Source organism: Mirounga leonina, unplaced genomic scaffold (assembly GCF_011800145.1).
Source record: "Mirounga leonina isolate KUSES-001 unplaced genomic scaffold, KU_Mleo_1.0 Mir_91, whole genome shotgun sequence".
NCBI lineage: Eukaryota > Metazoa > Chordata > Mammalia > Carnivora > Phocidae > Mirounga > Mirounga leonina.
Genome location: NW_023270839.1, coordinates 20,550,834 through 20,562,957, shown reverse-complemented (window position 1 = coordinate 20,562,957; position 12,124 = coordinate 20,550,834). Strand labels below are relative to the sequence as shown.

At 47.6% G+C, this 12,124-nt stretch overlaps 1 protein-coding gene and 1 long non-coding RNA gene across 9 annotated transcripts in view; one reads left to right on the top strand and one right to left on the bottom strand.

The window, feature by feature from the left end:
- Positions 1 to 12,124, top strand: part of FRMD5 (FERM domain containing 5) — a 315,205-nt gene that overhangs the window by 278,043 nt on the left and 25,038 nt on the right. For all 8 annotated transcript variants that reach the window (XM_034994201.1, XM_034994202.1, XM_034994199.1 and 5 more), the window contains 3 exons: positions 4,537 to 4,634; positions 6,786 to 6,909; positions 10,173 to 10,260. In XM_034994201.1, the coding sequence (XP_034850092.1) occupies positions 4,537 to 4,634; positions 6,786 to 6,909; positions 10,173 to 10,260 (310 nt within the window). The remainder of the gene's footprint in view (positions 1 to 4,536; positions 4,635 to 6,785; positions 6,910 to 10,172; positions 10,261 to 12,124) is intronic.
- The window catches only part of LOC118003310, a 30,081-nt gene that overhangs the window by 11,200 nt on the left and 6,757 nt on the right, over positions 1 to 12,124 (bottom strand). The gene's annotated exons all lie outside the window — the stretch shown is intronic.

Below are 12,124 nucleotides of genomic sequence, written 5' to 3'. Positions count from 1 at the left end.
CACCAGCCTGCCTTCCCTAGAATGCATTTTCCAAGCGTTGTTGGGAGTGTGAAGCACAGGGTGCCTGGGCCTGATATGGAGACTTCGTGCCTCCCCCTCTGAGGCATTCTGTGAAGGCCTTGGAATTAGCCAAGTCTTTCTCCTCATTCATGTCCCTACTGATCTTGAGAGAGTGGGTACCTGCCCCAGCCTCACTCAATACCTGTAATTCATTCCTGGCTTAGAGCCCTCCATGCCACCTTCCTGCCAAACTAATTTAGCTGTCAGTGTGTTTTTTCCTAGCAATATTGGTCCTAAATTTCAATGCCGTCTCAGCTATTCCCATAAAGCCAGGCTGAGAGGAGGGGATGAAATAGGGGGTAAAGAACTGTGCTTCAGTTTATCTCTTGGACTCTTCCCAGATGATAAATTTAGTTGCCAAATCCTGATTAATCTCTTTTGTCATTTTTTAAAGTAATAAATAGATTTTCTTGTCTGAGCTAGAGACAAGGCAGAGAAAATGGGGATTAGGCACCAGATTTAGCGTTTAACAGGGACCGCAGGTGTATGAACTCTGTGGCAAGGTTAAATAGTAGAAGCAAACTGAGTGCAAATGGCGCCTCCTTCTAAGGAAACAAACTGCCTGACACGTTTGAGTGGGGGCGCTCACAAAAGGTATTAACCGAATGACGGGATATATTCGAGAATGAATGCAGTTTATAGGTCATAAATTCCTTCGATGAACACCACTTGAGCCTACCTTAGGCTAAGATGGCCTGGGAAGCGTTTTCTATAAAAGGCCAGAGAGTAAGTATTTTAGACTTTGTGCACCATATGGTCTCTGTCACAACTACTCAGTTCTGCCTTTGCAGTGCGAACGCAGCCAGAGACGATACCTAAATGAATGAGAATGGCTGCATTCCAATAAAATGTTGTATTTCACTGGAAACTTTGGTGGCAGGTCATAGTTTGCCAACCCCAGACTAACGCATCGAAGAGAACTGGGTTCAAATTCCAGGTTGTCCTTTAACTAGCTGTGAGACAAGGCAAGCAACAGTCTCTCCAATCAGTCATGTCCTCATCCATGAAGCAGGAAGGAAAAGCAGTAGCCACCTCCCAGAGTTGTCATGAGGACTGCATGTGAGGGTGTGCATTAACCTGTATAGTGTGGGGGCGCCTGGCTGGCTCAGTCAGTGTGGCGTGTGACTCTTGATCTCAGGGTCGTGAGTCTGAACCCCACATTGGGCGTGGAGCCTAGTTAAAACCAACCAACCAGCAAACAACAGTACAGTGGGTGGCCCACAACATGCATTCAGTAAATTATTATTTTGTTTTGTTACTGTTTTGTCGTCTGTCTCTCCCCACTGGAATGTAAGCTCCATAAGAGTGGGGATTCTGTTTTGTTCCCTTTCGTATTCCCAGCACTCGTGGCAGTGCTTGGCACATGTAAGTGCTCAGAACTGGATGGATGGATGGATGGATGGATGGATGGATGGATGGATGGATGGATGATGGGTGGGAGGAAGGGTGAGTAAGTGAGCTAGGCACAAGATGTACAGGCTCCCTAGAATATTAAAGGTAAATTAAAAAAAAAAAAAGCATCTCTGACTGCAAGGAGATGATTATAGGATTATAGAGGAAGCCAGGGACAAAGAATCTGATGAAGGAAAGTCAGGGCCAAAGTAAGAACTCTTTGGAGAAGCTCTTCAGGAGATGCCAGTTCTCTCCAGAGGTCAGAACCTTTAATTCTGGAGCCATCTGTAGATTCATCTCCACCCTCTGATCCCAGAAAACACAGTGCCAGAGCCAATACCTTGGAGAGATGTACATGTCACAGAAAGACAGGTTTTCCTTGGCTGTCTTTTTAGGTTTTCACTTACTCTGCCTTTGGATAGTCCCAATTTGCGCTTCCATTAATTTAGGACAACACTGGCATTAAAGCAAAAATGGAGATGAGGCCAGGAAGAGATTGGCGAAGTTTACTCAAGAAGTGTCCTAAGGAATAAGCTTGTTGTCTTAATTCTGGTCTGATTTGTTTGGTTCTAATGAGAATTTCTCTTCGATGACAGAGTTCTCTTGACTTCCTTTAGGACCCCTCTCTCTAATAACTAACTGAATTACCAGGGAGGTAGAAAAAGCCTCAGGCCCTGAGTCAGGAGGACTTCCTTGATTCTGATCACTGTATCACCTCAGACAAGTCGCTCTACATGTTCGGCCTTCTATTTCCTCACGTATGAGAGAATTAGGCTCTTTAACTCCTATTCTGAGGTTCTGAGATGGGGTAACCCAACTAGCCTGCTCATCAGGAGTTGGCTGGGCTGGGTGGCCCCAGCAGGCTGATCTCTTCCCTTGTAACAAAGTGGCCCAAGTAGCGGTGTCTCAGGCAACAAGATAGTCTTCCTTAGGCCCATGTGTGGCAGGGGAGAATATGCCATGTTCTCTTGAGAAGAGGTCTAGGGATGCTATGAGTCATGTGGGGCATATTCTCATGTCCAACAACAGCGACTCATTAGTTACCACCTTCAATGAACAAAACATGAAGCTTGATGAAAGCCACCGTGGCAGAAAAGGGAGGGGGACCCCTAGTACAGCTCTGTCCCCTGAAGCTAATGGTCGATTCTTTCATGAGCTCACTTCTTGTCTTCGAAAGCTGTGCTTTGTTTTTAGGATATTGACTTGCCCCCCCTTTCCCTACTCCCTTCAACTGCTGTTCCATTGCCTGACACTGTTCCTGTGGTCTTACCCTTGACCCCCTATAGCTATCCTACCTCCAGAAGTCTAAAGAAACCCCACTCAGCAGTGGAAAGCCTGTACCTTTCTAGCTCACTAGAGGCACCCACCATGCACCCATCAGTAAAGATGCCTCATGGGGCGCCTGGGTGGCTCATTCAGTTAAGTGTCTGCCTTCAGCTCAAGGCATGATCCCAGGGTTCTGGGATTGAGCCCCGTGTCAGGCTCCCTGCTCAGCAGGGAACCTGCTTCTCCCTCTCCCTCTACCTACCACTCTCCCTGCTTGTGCTCTCTCTGTCAAATAAATAAAATCTTAGAAAAATAAATAAAGATGCCTCATAAAGACAATGGTTCTCAGTGTCAGGAGGAGCATGTCCCCCCTGGGTGGGAAGGGAGCAAATCAGAAGCTCGAGCAAGGCTTTTTCAAACCCAGGAGACACACACAGATTCTGATGTGCTCCCCCCAGGGGATGTTCTCACTGCGACGTTGAGAATCACTGCCCAGAGCCTAGTTGTCCCTTTCAAATATATCCTTTAGTCAGGTATGTGCTGTCCCTGAATTGTGGACACAGAGAGGTACAGAAGGAGTGATATATGAACTCAGACCCAGGGAATGATCAGTGAGTAAAGGACAAAAGGTTTGCTTCCACATCCTGCCAAAGCCTGGGGAAGGTGGGAGCTGGAGCAGTGAGAGGCAAAGAAGCACTCTCCCCCTCCCTCCTCTTCCGGGCTTTGCCTCCCTCCCTCCTTCCCAGTCCCCCATACCGAGATGTGGCATTTTACTGTGGGAAGCAGAGTGAAGACGAGTAGATTTGGTAGATCCATCTAAATTTTGAGAAGAGGTCTAGGGATGCTATGAGTCATGTGGGGCATATTCTCATGTCCAACAACAGCGACTCATTAGTTACCACCTTCAATGAACAAAACATGAAGCTTGTTTTGTCGTCTGTCTCTCCCCACTGGAATGTAAGCTCCATAAGAGTGGGGATTCTGTTTTGTTCCCTTCTGTATTCCCAGCACCTTCAATGAACAAAACATGTATGGTTTTAAAAAAAGGGGGGGGGGGATGATAGTACCTATTTCTAAGGATTAGGTGAGAATTAGATGAGATAGTGCATGTAAAGTGCATAAGACCTGGACTGGCAGATAGGAAGCGCTCACTACATATCAGCTACTGTTAGCCGTTATTCTTGCCATCCTGCTTCCATCTGAGGTGAGAGCTTTCTCTGTTTGAAGAAACACCAGCCACAAGTTGCTGTGCTTCCTTCCCTGGTGCCCCTTCTTACAACTTATTCAGATCCTGAAAGGTCCAGCTGAGCTCTGCCAGTAATCAAAGGCTGTTCCACACACGGGCAGGTTGTCTTGTAAGCCGAGGAGGAACTCGGCCTTGGGCTGGTTCCCTCACCCGCCGCTCCGCTTCTTAGGAAGAAACACCGGCCAGAATCCACGGCAGAGAGGGGCCCAGTTGGCCCCTCTCTGCTGACGCAGGTTTCTTTCTCAACACCGAGTGGGCCGGGGCTGGCTCCTTCCAAAAGCCTGCACTGGAGTGGGGCACAGTGCTTTTGCCAGGAAGCACCAATTCTGTTTTGAGCTACTGAAGGAAACGGACAGGTTGTTTTGAATTGAACCCCAAATCAGTTTGGGGCAAAGTACTTGTAAGTCTTCAGGAAAATGGAAAATCCATTTGTTCTGTGGTACATTTTAAGTTTGTTTTAATGTAGTAAAAAAGTGCCCTGACGAGAATTTTGATAGGCTTGTATTCTATCCTTATGTCTTTAAAGCCATCAGAGAAATCCTTTCTAGTTCCTGCCTCTGTTTTCTTTCCAGGTACTTAGTCTTCCTACAGATCAAAAGGGATCTCTACCATGGCCGCCTCCTCTGTAAAACATCAGATGCTGCCTTGTTAGCAGCTTACATCCTTCAAGGTAATGACTTTTGACAAGATGAATTTGCTTTTCATGCTAAATACTGGTTATATTATTTCAGTTACCACAAATGACTACTTCTTGGGTTTAAACTGTATCTAACTTGAAGCAGAGTCTGAATGGGAGGGCTTTGCCTAGACTCCCTAGGTCCAGAAAGCTCCAACCACTCAACCCTACACTGTGCCTAAGGTCTTTCTGCCAGTGCCTTCAGATCATTGTGACTCTCTCTGGGGTTTCCTCTACCCTTGGTTGATAGAGTTACTGAGACTCTGGAGAGTCATCTGAATCAATTTTTTCCTAGCCTTTCATGCAAATCTCAAAGGTATCTTGGAATTCTGGTGTCCCTTTCAGAGATCTTTCCATTCAGAGTGGTCAAAGTTGGAATGCTTACAAGTAACAGACACATTTCCTAGCATCCATCCTAATAAGGCAGGGTTGACTCTGTATCCAGCTGATGCCGACTGGCTTTTTTTTTTTTTTTTTTTTTATGCAAAACAGCGGGAAAGGTATGCACTCTTCATGTATGTGATGCCTTCTCCTTCCATGAAGTGCAGGGGCTCCTAAGTGCCACTTCCAAGACTTCTCTTAGTCCTTAGGCCTGAAACTGTCACCAGACTGTTCGAGACCACAGCACTAAAATCACAGTTTCCATCAAAGAATCTGAACTCTTAATTGGAAATCTGTGAACTCCAGGAAGCTACTTTGTGAAGAGAACCTGAAAAATGCTTGCCAATAAGAAACTACAGTTCTTCTGCTAAGAGAAATATCATAGCTGCAGTAAGAATGTGCAAGTCCACACATTGCAACTTTGACTTCTGAGACTCCTGTTTTTAAAAAGCAAGTCTAGAAGGTGCCTGCCAACTCTAAGGTACCCAAAGAGGCTTCCTTCATTTTTAAAGGAGAACTTGGTCCTAAGTGAGATTTTAAATTCCAGTCTTTCTATCAGATTTACCCTGACAACCATATTGAATTTTTCTCTCTCTTTTTTTTTTTCTTTTGAAGAAGTAATTGACATCCAATACTGATGTTTTCCACTTGGAGCTTCCTAAATAAAATCATAATAAATGACTTCATGGCTCAAGGTCACTCTGGACTATAGGCCCAGGAAAGCTTTTAGTCTCTTACTAAACGATAGAAATTCCCAAGTAATCTGAAGGACACAATGAATAGATTTGCGCACAAGTACAATATTCAGCTGTGAGGAGGGCACATTTTCCTCTTCATATTTACTCCTCCCTCAAGATTTCCCTGGGCCCTGGTTGTGGCTCTCACTAAGGAAGGAGAAAAGACAACCCCAAAGCAGCTGACACTTTTTAACATACTTCCTCCTAACATACGCATGATGTTCCCTGTGCAGCACATCCTGTGCGGAGGGCTGGGGTGTGACTTGCTTTGCGGAGCGCACCCTCTGTCGGGCACACTCTCCGCAGAGCGCACTGATCAGAGATCCCAGCAGCTTTAGGGATGGCCTCTTGCTCTCTAAATGGGTGGAGGAGAAAGCCCCACCCCGGGCAGAAAACTAGGCAATCAGCCTTAGGACCTGGTGCTCCTGAACTCAGTGGCCAGTTTTAACCAGTCTTCCCACTCTCCAAGAGGGGCCTGACACCTGGCCAGCCCTCAGTGAATATTTACTCAAATTACATTCACTTGATTTGATTTGATTTCGACTGAGAGTTAAGCGCTAAGTTTGGGTCATGGCTCCTTCATCAGTGTGGCCCTGCTAAAATCCTCAGAACTTAGATCTGGCTCAGGCCCAAGAGACTCTCTCTTCCTGGTCAAGCTGTTTCCTGTGCTGCCACAAAGAGCATTGATCCCAGTCCCTTTTCTCAAGACTGACTGGATAAAGACCGTGATACAGCCTTCTGCTCTTATATTGGGTATTTACTTGTGGTAACCACAGAACACAGGCTTGGCTCTAGTGTCTCTGCTTAGGCTTGATACCAACCCAGAGTGCACACCTGGGAAAACAAAGGTAGGCATGCTTCTGAGGGGCTTGCCCTCTGCCTGACCCACAGCCGTGCTCAAGATCCATTGTTCTTTATAAATTTGGTGTGTGCTTTGGCTTTTGCTCTGTGTGTTGATTTCTTGTTGCTTTACCAGTGATGATTTACCTGTCTCCACAACTGTTTTACTCTGCTTTCCTTTTGCAAGCGGAGATTGGGGATTATGACCCAGGGAAACACCCTGAAGGCTACAGCTCCAAGTTCCAGTTTTTCCCAAAACATTCAGAGAAGCTGGAAAGGAAAATTGCTGAGATTCACAAGACAGAACTCAGGTACGTGACACTCATTCAGGCTCAGGACACTCTGTCCCCCAAAGCCTGAACACACAAGTCCTGCGCTGCATCCTCTGCTCCCGCAGACCCAGTCCTCCTAACTCTGTGCCATTTTCAGTACTCCACTGACAGCACAACCCCAAGCCCTGTAGTGTAGGCTGAGGCTTGAGGGCAGTGTAAGGAAAACAAAGAGGGATGGCCTCTGAAAGGTATCTGCTTCACTAAGATAAATGGAGAGAGAGAGAGGGAAGCATGGACTAGGAAAAAGGAAAACATAAAAGAAACAACAGAAGAGAAAATAGATGAGCGGAGGCCTGTGAAAAATGGGCAAGCCCCTACCTTCAGTCTGTGGCAGGCTGACAGGTGGCTTCCGAGTCAGTGGATGGGACTGCACAGGGCTGGCCTGGGTCATAAACGCTGGGGGTGCCCTGAGAGCATGTGGTTCAGGGGCTATGTCTCCAGTACTGCCTTACTCAACCCACAGCCCTACACAGAGGGAAGGAGGGGAGAAGCAGCTGGAAGCAGGAAGCTTGTCTTCCTCAGATTCTTAGTTTGCCCAGAATATGCCAAATTCCATAAAATAGCATTAATGTATCCTTTCACCCATATATATAGGGTTTTCTACAAAGATTGATTAAAACAACAACAACAATAGAGCCTGGGTGGCTCAGTCGGATAAGTGTTCCACTCTTGATTTCAGCTCAGGTCATGATCTCAGGGTCACGAGATCAAGCCCCGTATTAAAATGGGCTCCACCCTCAGCGGGGAGTCTGCTTCTCTCCCCCTCTCCCTCTGCCCCTCCCCCCTCACAAGGCTCTCTCTCTAAAATAAATCCTTAAAAAAATATATATATATATATATGTATATTTTTTTAAGATTCTATTTATTTGACAGAGAGCACAAGCAGGGGGCATGACAGGCAGAGGGAGAGGGAGAAGCAGGCTTCCTGCAGAGCAGGGGAAGCTCAATGTGGGGCTCAATCCCAGGACCCCAGGATCATGACCCGAGCCAAAGGCAGTCACCCAATCAACTGAGCCACCCAGGTGCACTAAAATTTTTTTTAAAAAAGCAGTAGTGTGTATGCACTCTACTTTGTGTGGCATGCTGGAGCACAAATACCCCAAACTGATAAACTATGGAGAAAAAGGCTATACACAATGCAGTGCTATAAAATAAAACATGCCACCATATTAGTATGTTACAATTTTTAAAAATCTTTTAAAATGTTTGCTTAAACTACCTTCCTGGGGCAGGATAATGCCCAAGGGGTGGGGGGGATATTTCTAATGTTGATATTAAGCTTCAACTTAATATTGCACTGGCTCCCACCCTCCCAGGGGAATGGAGACACCTATCAGAGGTGGAATCCTAGCTGCTCCCCAGCCCTCTCCCTGTGCTGGTGTGGCCTTTCTTGAGCAGGCCGGCTCCTCCCATCACTGTTAGGGAAATAGCGGCCCCTTGTGGTAAAGGTCAGAATAAACGTGGACCTTTGAGAGGGTTCAGGGTTCGTTCAAAGCAGAGGGTTTTTTACATGTCAGAGCAGTGGGGACAGCCATCCAGAAACCTAGTAGGAGACAGGGGATCCCCCACGAAATGATGCCCACTTTGAGGGCCCTGGAGGCTTGGGCCAACTCCTGGAATGAATGGAGCCCACAAGACCCTCCAGCTTGCAGACAGGGACCGAAGAAGCTTCCTGCAAGGGGCAGTGGTGCTCAGCTGCCTCTGGTGCCCAGCCTTTTGCCTGCAGCACGGACATTGCCCAAACACCTCTCCGCACCTCAGGCGTGCTGGTGGCTGTAGAAATCTGCAGTCAACATAATGCCTGCTTGCACAGGTTGGGCTCATCTTCATTATGTAAAAATGTGTCTATTTCCTCCCTCGGCTCTAACGTGAGTTCCTGGAGGGCCCAGACTGGGCACTTTATCTCTTGGTAGATTTTACAGCAAGCAGCGTGGAGGCTGGCACAGAAATGTGCTGATTGATGTCTCTGCAGAAGGACACTAGGGGGAATCTGGCCTGCTCCACCCTGCTCTGCCTCCTCTTCCTGCGCCCATATTGCTTGCGACAAATAATGAATGAACTTAGAAATCGGCAACTTTCAGTCCTGCCCACCAGCCGTCAGAGCTGCTGTTCACTTGACACAATGCTCACCCCTCCTCGAAGGTGAAACCAACCCAGCATCTGTAGGAGTGTGTCTGCTTCACCAGGGCTCTGGACCCTGAGGGCGCCTGAGGTGACCCTGTCACTGGTTCTGTGTGGAGCTCAGGAAAGCACCTGCGAACAGGCAGCTGCGGAAGGAATGACGCTAAAGGCCCCTTCCTCAGGCTTGGCACTAGGGCTGCTTTCTTCCTTTTCCTGCTTGTTTCCTTTTCATAGTCATCACCTGTGGACAAACAGAGCTATTGTGGAGACTGGGGAGCTCAGCACTGTCTCCTGCTGTCTCTTCACCCTCCATTCCCATGTTCCCTTTGGGTAAAGGAAACGTGTTGGCAGCACCAGCAAGATATATAGGCCCCTTCTTTGTATTTCAGTCTAGATCAGACAAGAAACCCATGGCCTGCAGCCAGCATACAAGTGTGTTTTGTTTGCCTGCCTAGTATTTGAAATTGTGAAATACCACATAAAAAGCAGTATCTCTGATTTCCCTTTTAAAAGCAGTGCTTTTAACATCTAGCAGTGCTGGGCCCCGCATCCCCACCTGACTACAGTCTTGGAGCTGCTACCCGCATTTGGTGAGGTGGCACTCCCCAGTTTGGCCCAGCCCCCACCACTCCCTCCTGTCTACACTCAGGCCATGTCATTCGTCACGTAGTCGGCCTCAGTCTGAAGACATCTGAGTTTCTGACCCTAGAAAGGATCTCTGGAAGTTGGTCCTGAACAGGGCAGGGAGCACACTCTATGGAAAAACCAGAGTGTAAGACTTACCCTGAACGCTTTTAAATAAATATAATAATATATAATATATATATTTACATATATATATTTACATATATTATATATATATTTACATATTAGAGAAAAAGAGAAAGCGTGAGTCAGTGGGGGGAAGGGGCAGAGGGCGAGAATCTTTCAAGCAGACTCCCCACTGAGCACGGAGCCCGACACGGGGCTCGATCTCACAAGATCATGACCTGAGCTGAAATCAAGAGTCAAGACACTTAACTGACTGAGCCACCCCCTGAAAGCTGCTTAATGGAGAGTTTACCTCAGGGGAGTCTATGAGAACAGGAAACCCTGAAATCATCTCATTTTCTTTATTCCAGTGGTCAAACACCAGCAACATCAGAGCTGAACTTTTTAAGAAAAGCACAGACGCTGGAGACATACGGAGTGGACCCTCACCCGTGTAAGGTAAGACCCCCGTGTTTGGAGGCTGCACTGACCTTGCCTCCTCCAGAGGCCAACAGGCAGGGAAGGAGCACATGCCTGCACCAGCCACCCTCCGTATCTGGCTGACTGGCTCTTTCAGCGACAGAGGCCAGCAAAAGTGTCACTCCTTTTGAAAACGCCTCCGGCTTCCAAGCTGCATAATTTTGTGGTGCCACATCAACGTCAGAGGGTCCGAGGCAAAGTCAATCTAAATAACAAATCCAAAGCTGGGGCCCCGCTTTGGCAGCAGTGGGTAATTTTGTGGAAACGAAGAGAGGAGTGTGGAAGGCCCCCCACGGGGAATGATCAGAGGCCGCTCAGCGGACTGCCTGCCCTTCCCTGACCTGTACTCTCGTTTCTTTCCAAGAGCAGGGTTTATTGCCCGCAGCAGCGCAAGTCACTACGCGCACCTGCAGTGGAGTCGCACTTAATTCCGTTACGCGCCTGGGAGGGGAGACAGGAAGCAGCCAGGAAGGCTCTGCCCAGGAGAAACCTCTGTAATTGCTCACATGTGTCTGGCATTTTGGAGAAGAGCCCAAGCAGCCACAGTCACTATGCAGAGCAGTGGGGGGACACGGCTTCTTCCCCTCTCCCTGTGGCTGTGTCCCTCCACTTCATCTCCTCATCTTGGTTGCTTTGACACTCCTGGTCTCTGCCTCAGTTTCCCCAGCTTTTGCCTCTCTCTTTCCACCACCGGAAACAGTACCACCAGTAAAGCTGATTCTCAAACTAATCTGAGGGAGGCCAGTATCCTATGGGAACAAGAGGACACTGACCTTTTTCTTCCTAATGAGGGGACACCGTTAAGTTTCCAACAAAAATTAAATGACCAACTCTTGATTGAGGCTCAGGTCATGATCTCAGGGTCATAGGATTGAGCCCCATGTCAGGCTCCATGCTCAGCAAGGAGTCTGTTGAGATTCTCTCCCTCTCCCTCTGCCCCCTCCTCAAATAAATAAATAAATCTTAAAAAAGAAAAAAAAAAAAAAACAAGAGAAAGCAAGGAACCCAGTAATGTAGGTACAGAGTGGCATTTCCCTTGGCCTCTTGGTGAGATGATGGTGATCTGTTCTTGCATAGGATTTGATGCTGAAACTTCCAATATGAACTTTGAGAACATTCTGGCACTCAGAAACCCTGGTCACCTTTCCCACTCCACACAGTTCCCTATCCACCAGTACAACCCACTGCCAGATAACCCTTGTATTCTCGGGGGCCAGCACGGTCAGAAAACACATTCATGCCTGTTAGTACAAAAAAAAAAAAAAAAAAGTATGGTTATTTACAAATGAATTCGCTAATGCCCTTGTATGAACGGACACAGATATATCCACGAATTGCTCAGATACTATCCGCAGGGAAACTGCATAGGACTGAAGAGAGCTTCAGAGCAGCTGGCCTTGGCTGCAGCTCTGATCTCTGGCTTCTTGAGGCCTTCGTAGGCTTCTCTGAGTCTTGCTTTCCACGTCTGTGTGAAAGTACACAGAAGGTACTCAGTGACTGTGCTCCACGAACTGCTGAGTCACTTCAGGACCTTAAAACACATAGCTGCTTAGAGATAGCGATCTTCACCATAAGGTGCCAGGTCACCTCCAAGCCAGCTAGTAGACAGAACCTGAGCACAACTGAGTGGAGGTGGGTGAGGGTTCTCAACTGTTGCCTATGTGCATCTGGAAGCTACAGTGGCAGCCAGCCCGGTGTCCAGCCCACGTCCGCATGTACCCTAGGGCTGTGAGGCTCCTGGCTCAGACCCACCTTTGATGAGTTTGTCCATTATCAGACAGAGGCTGAAGAGGCTGCAGGAAGGAACCCCTATTAATAACAGGCACTGTGTGAGGCCCAATCC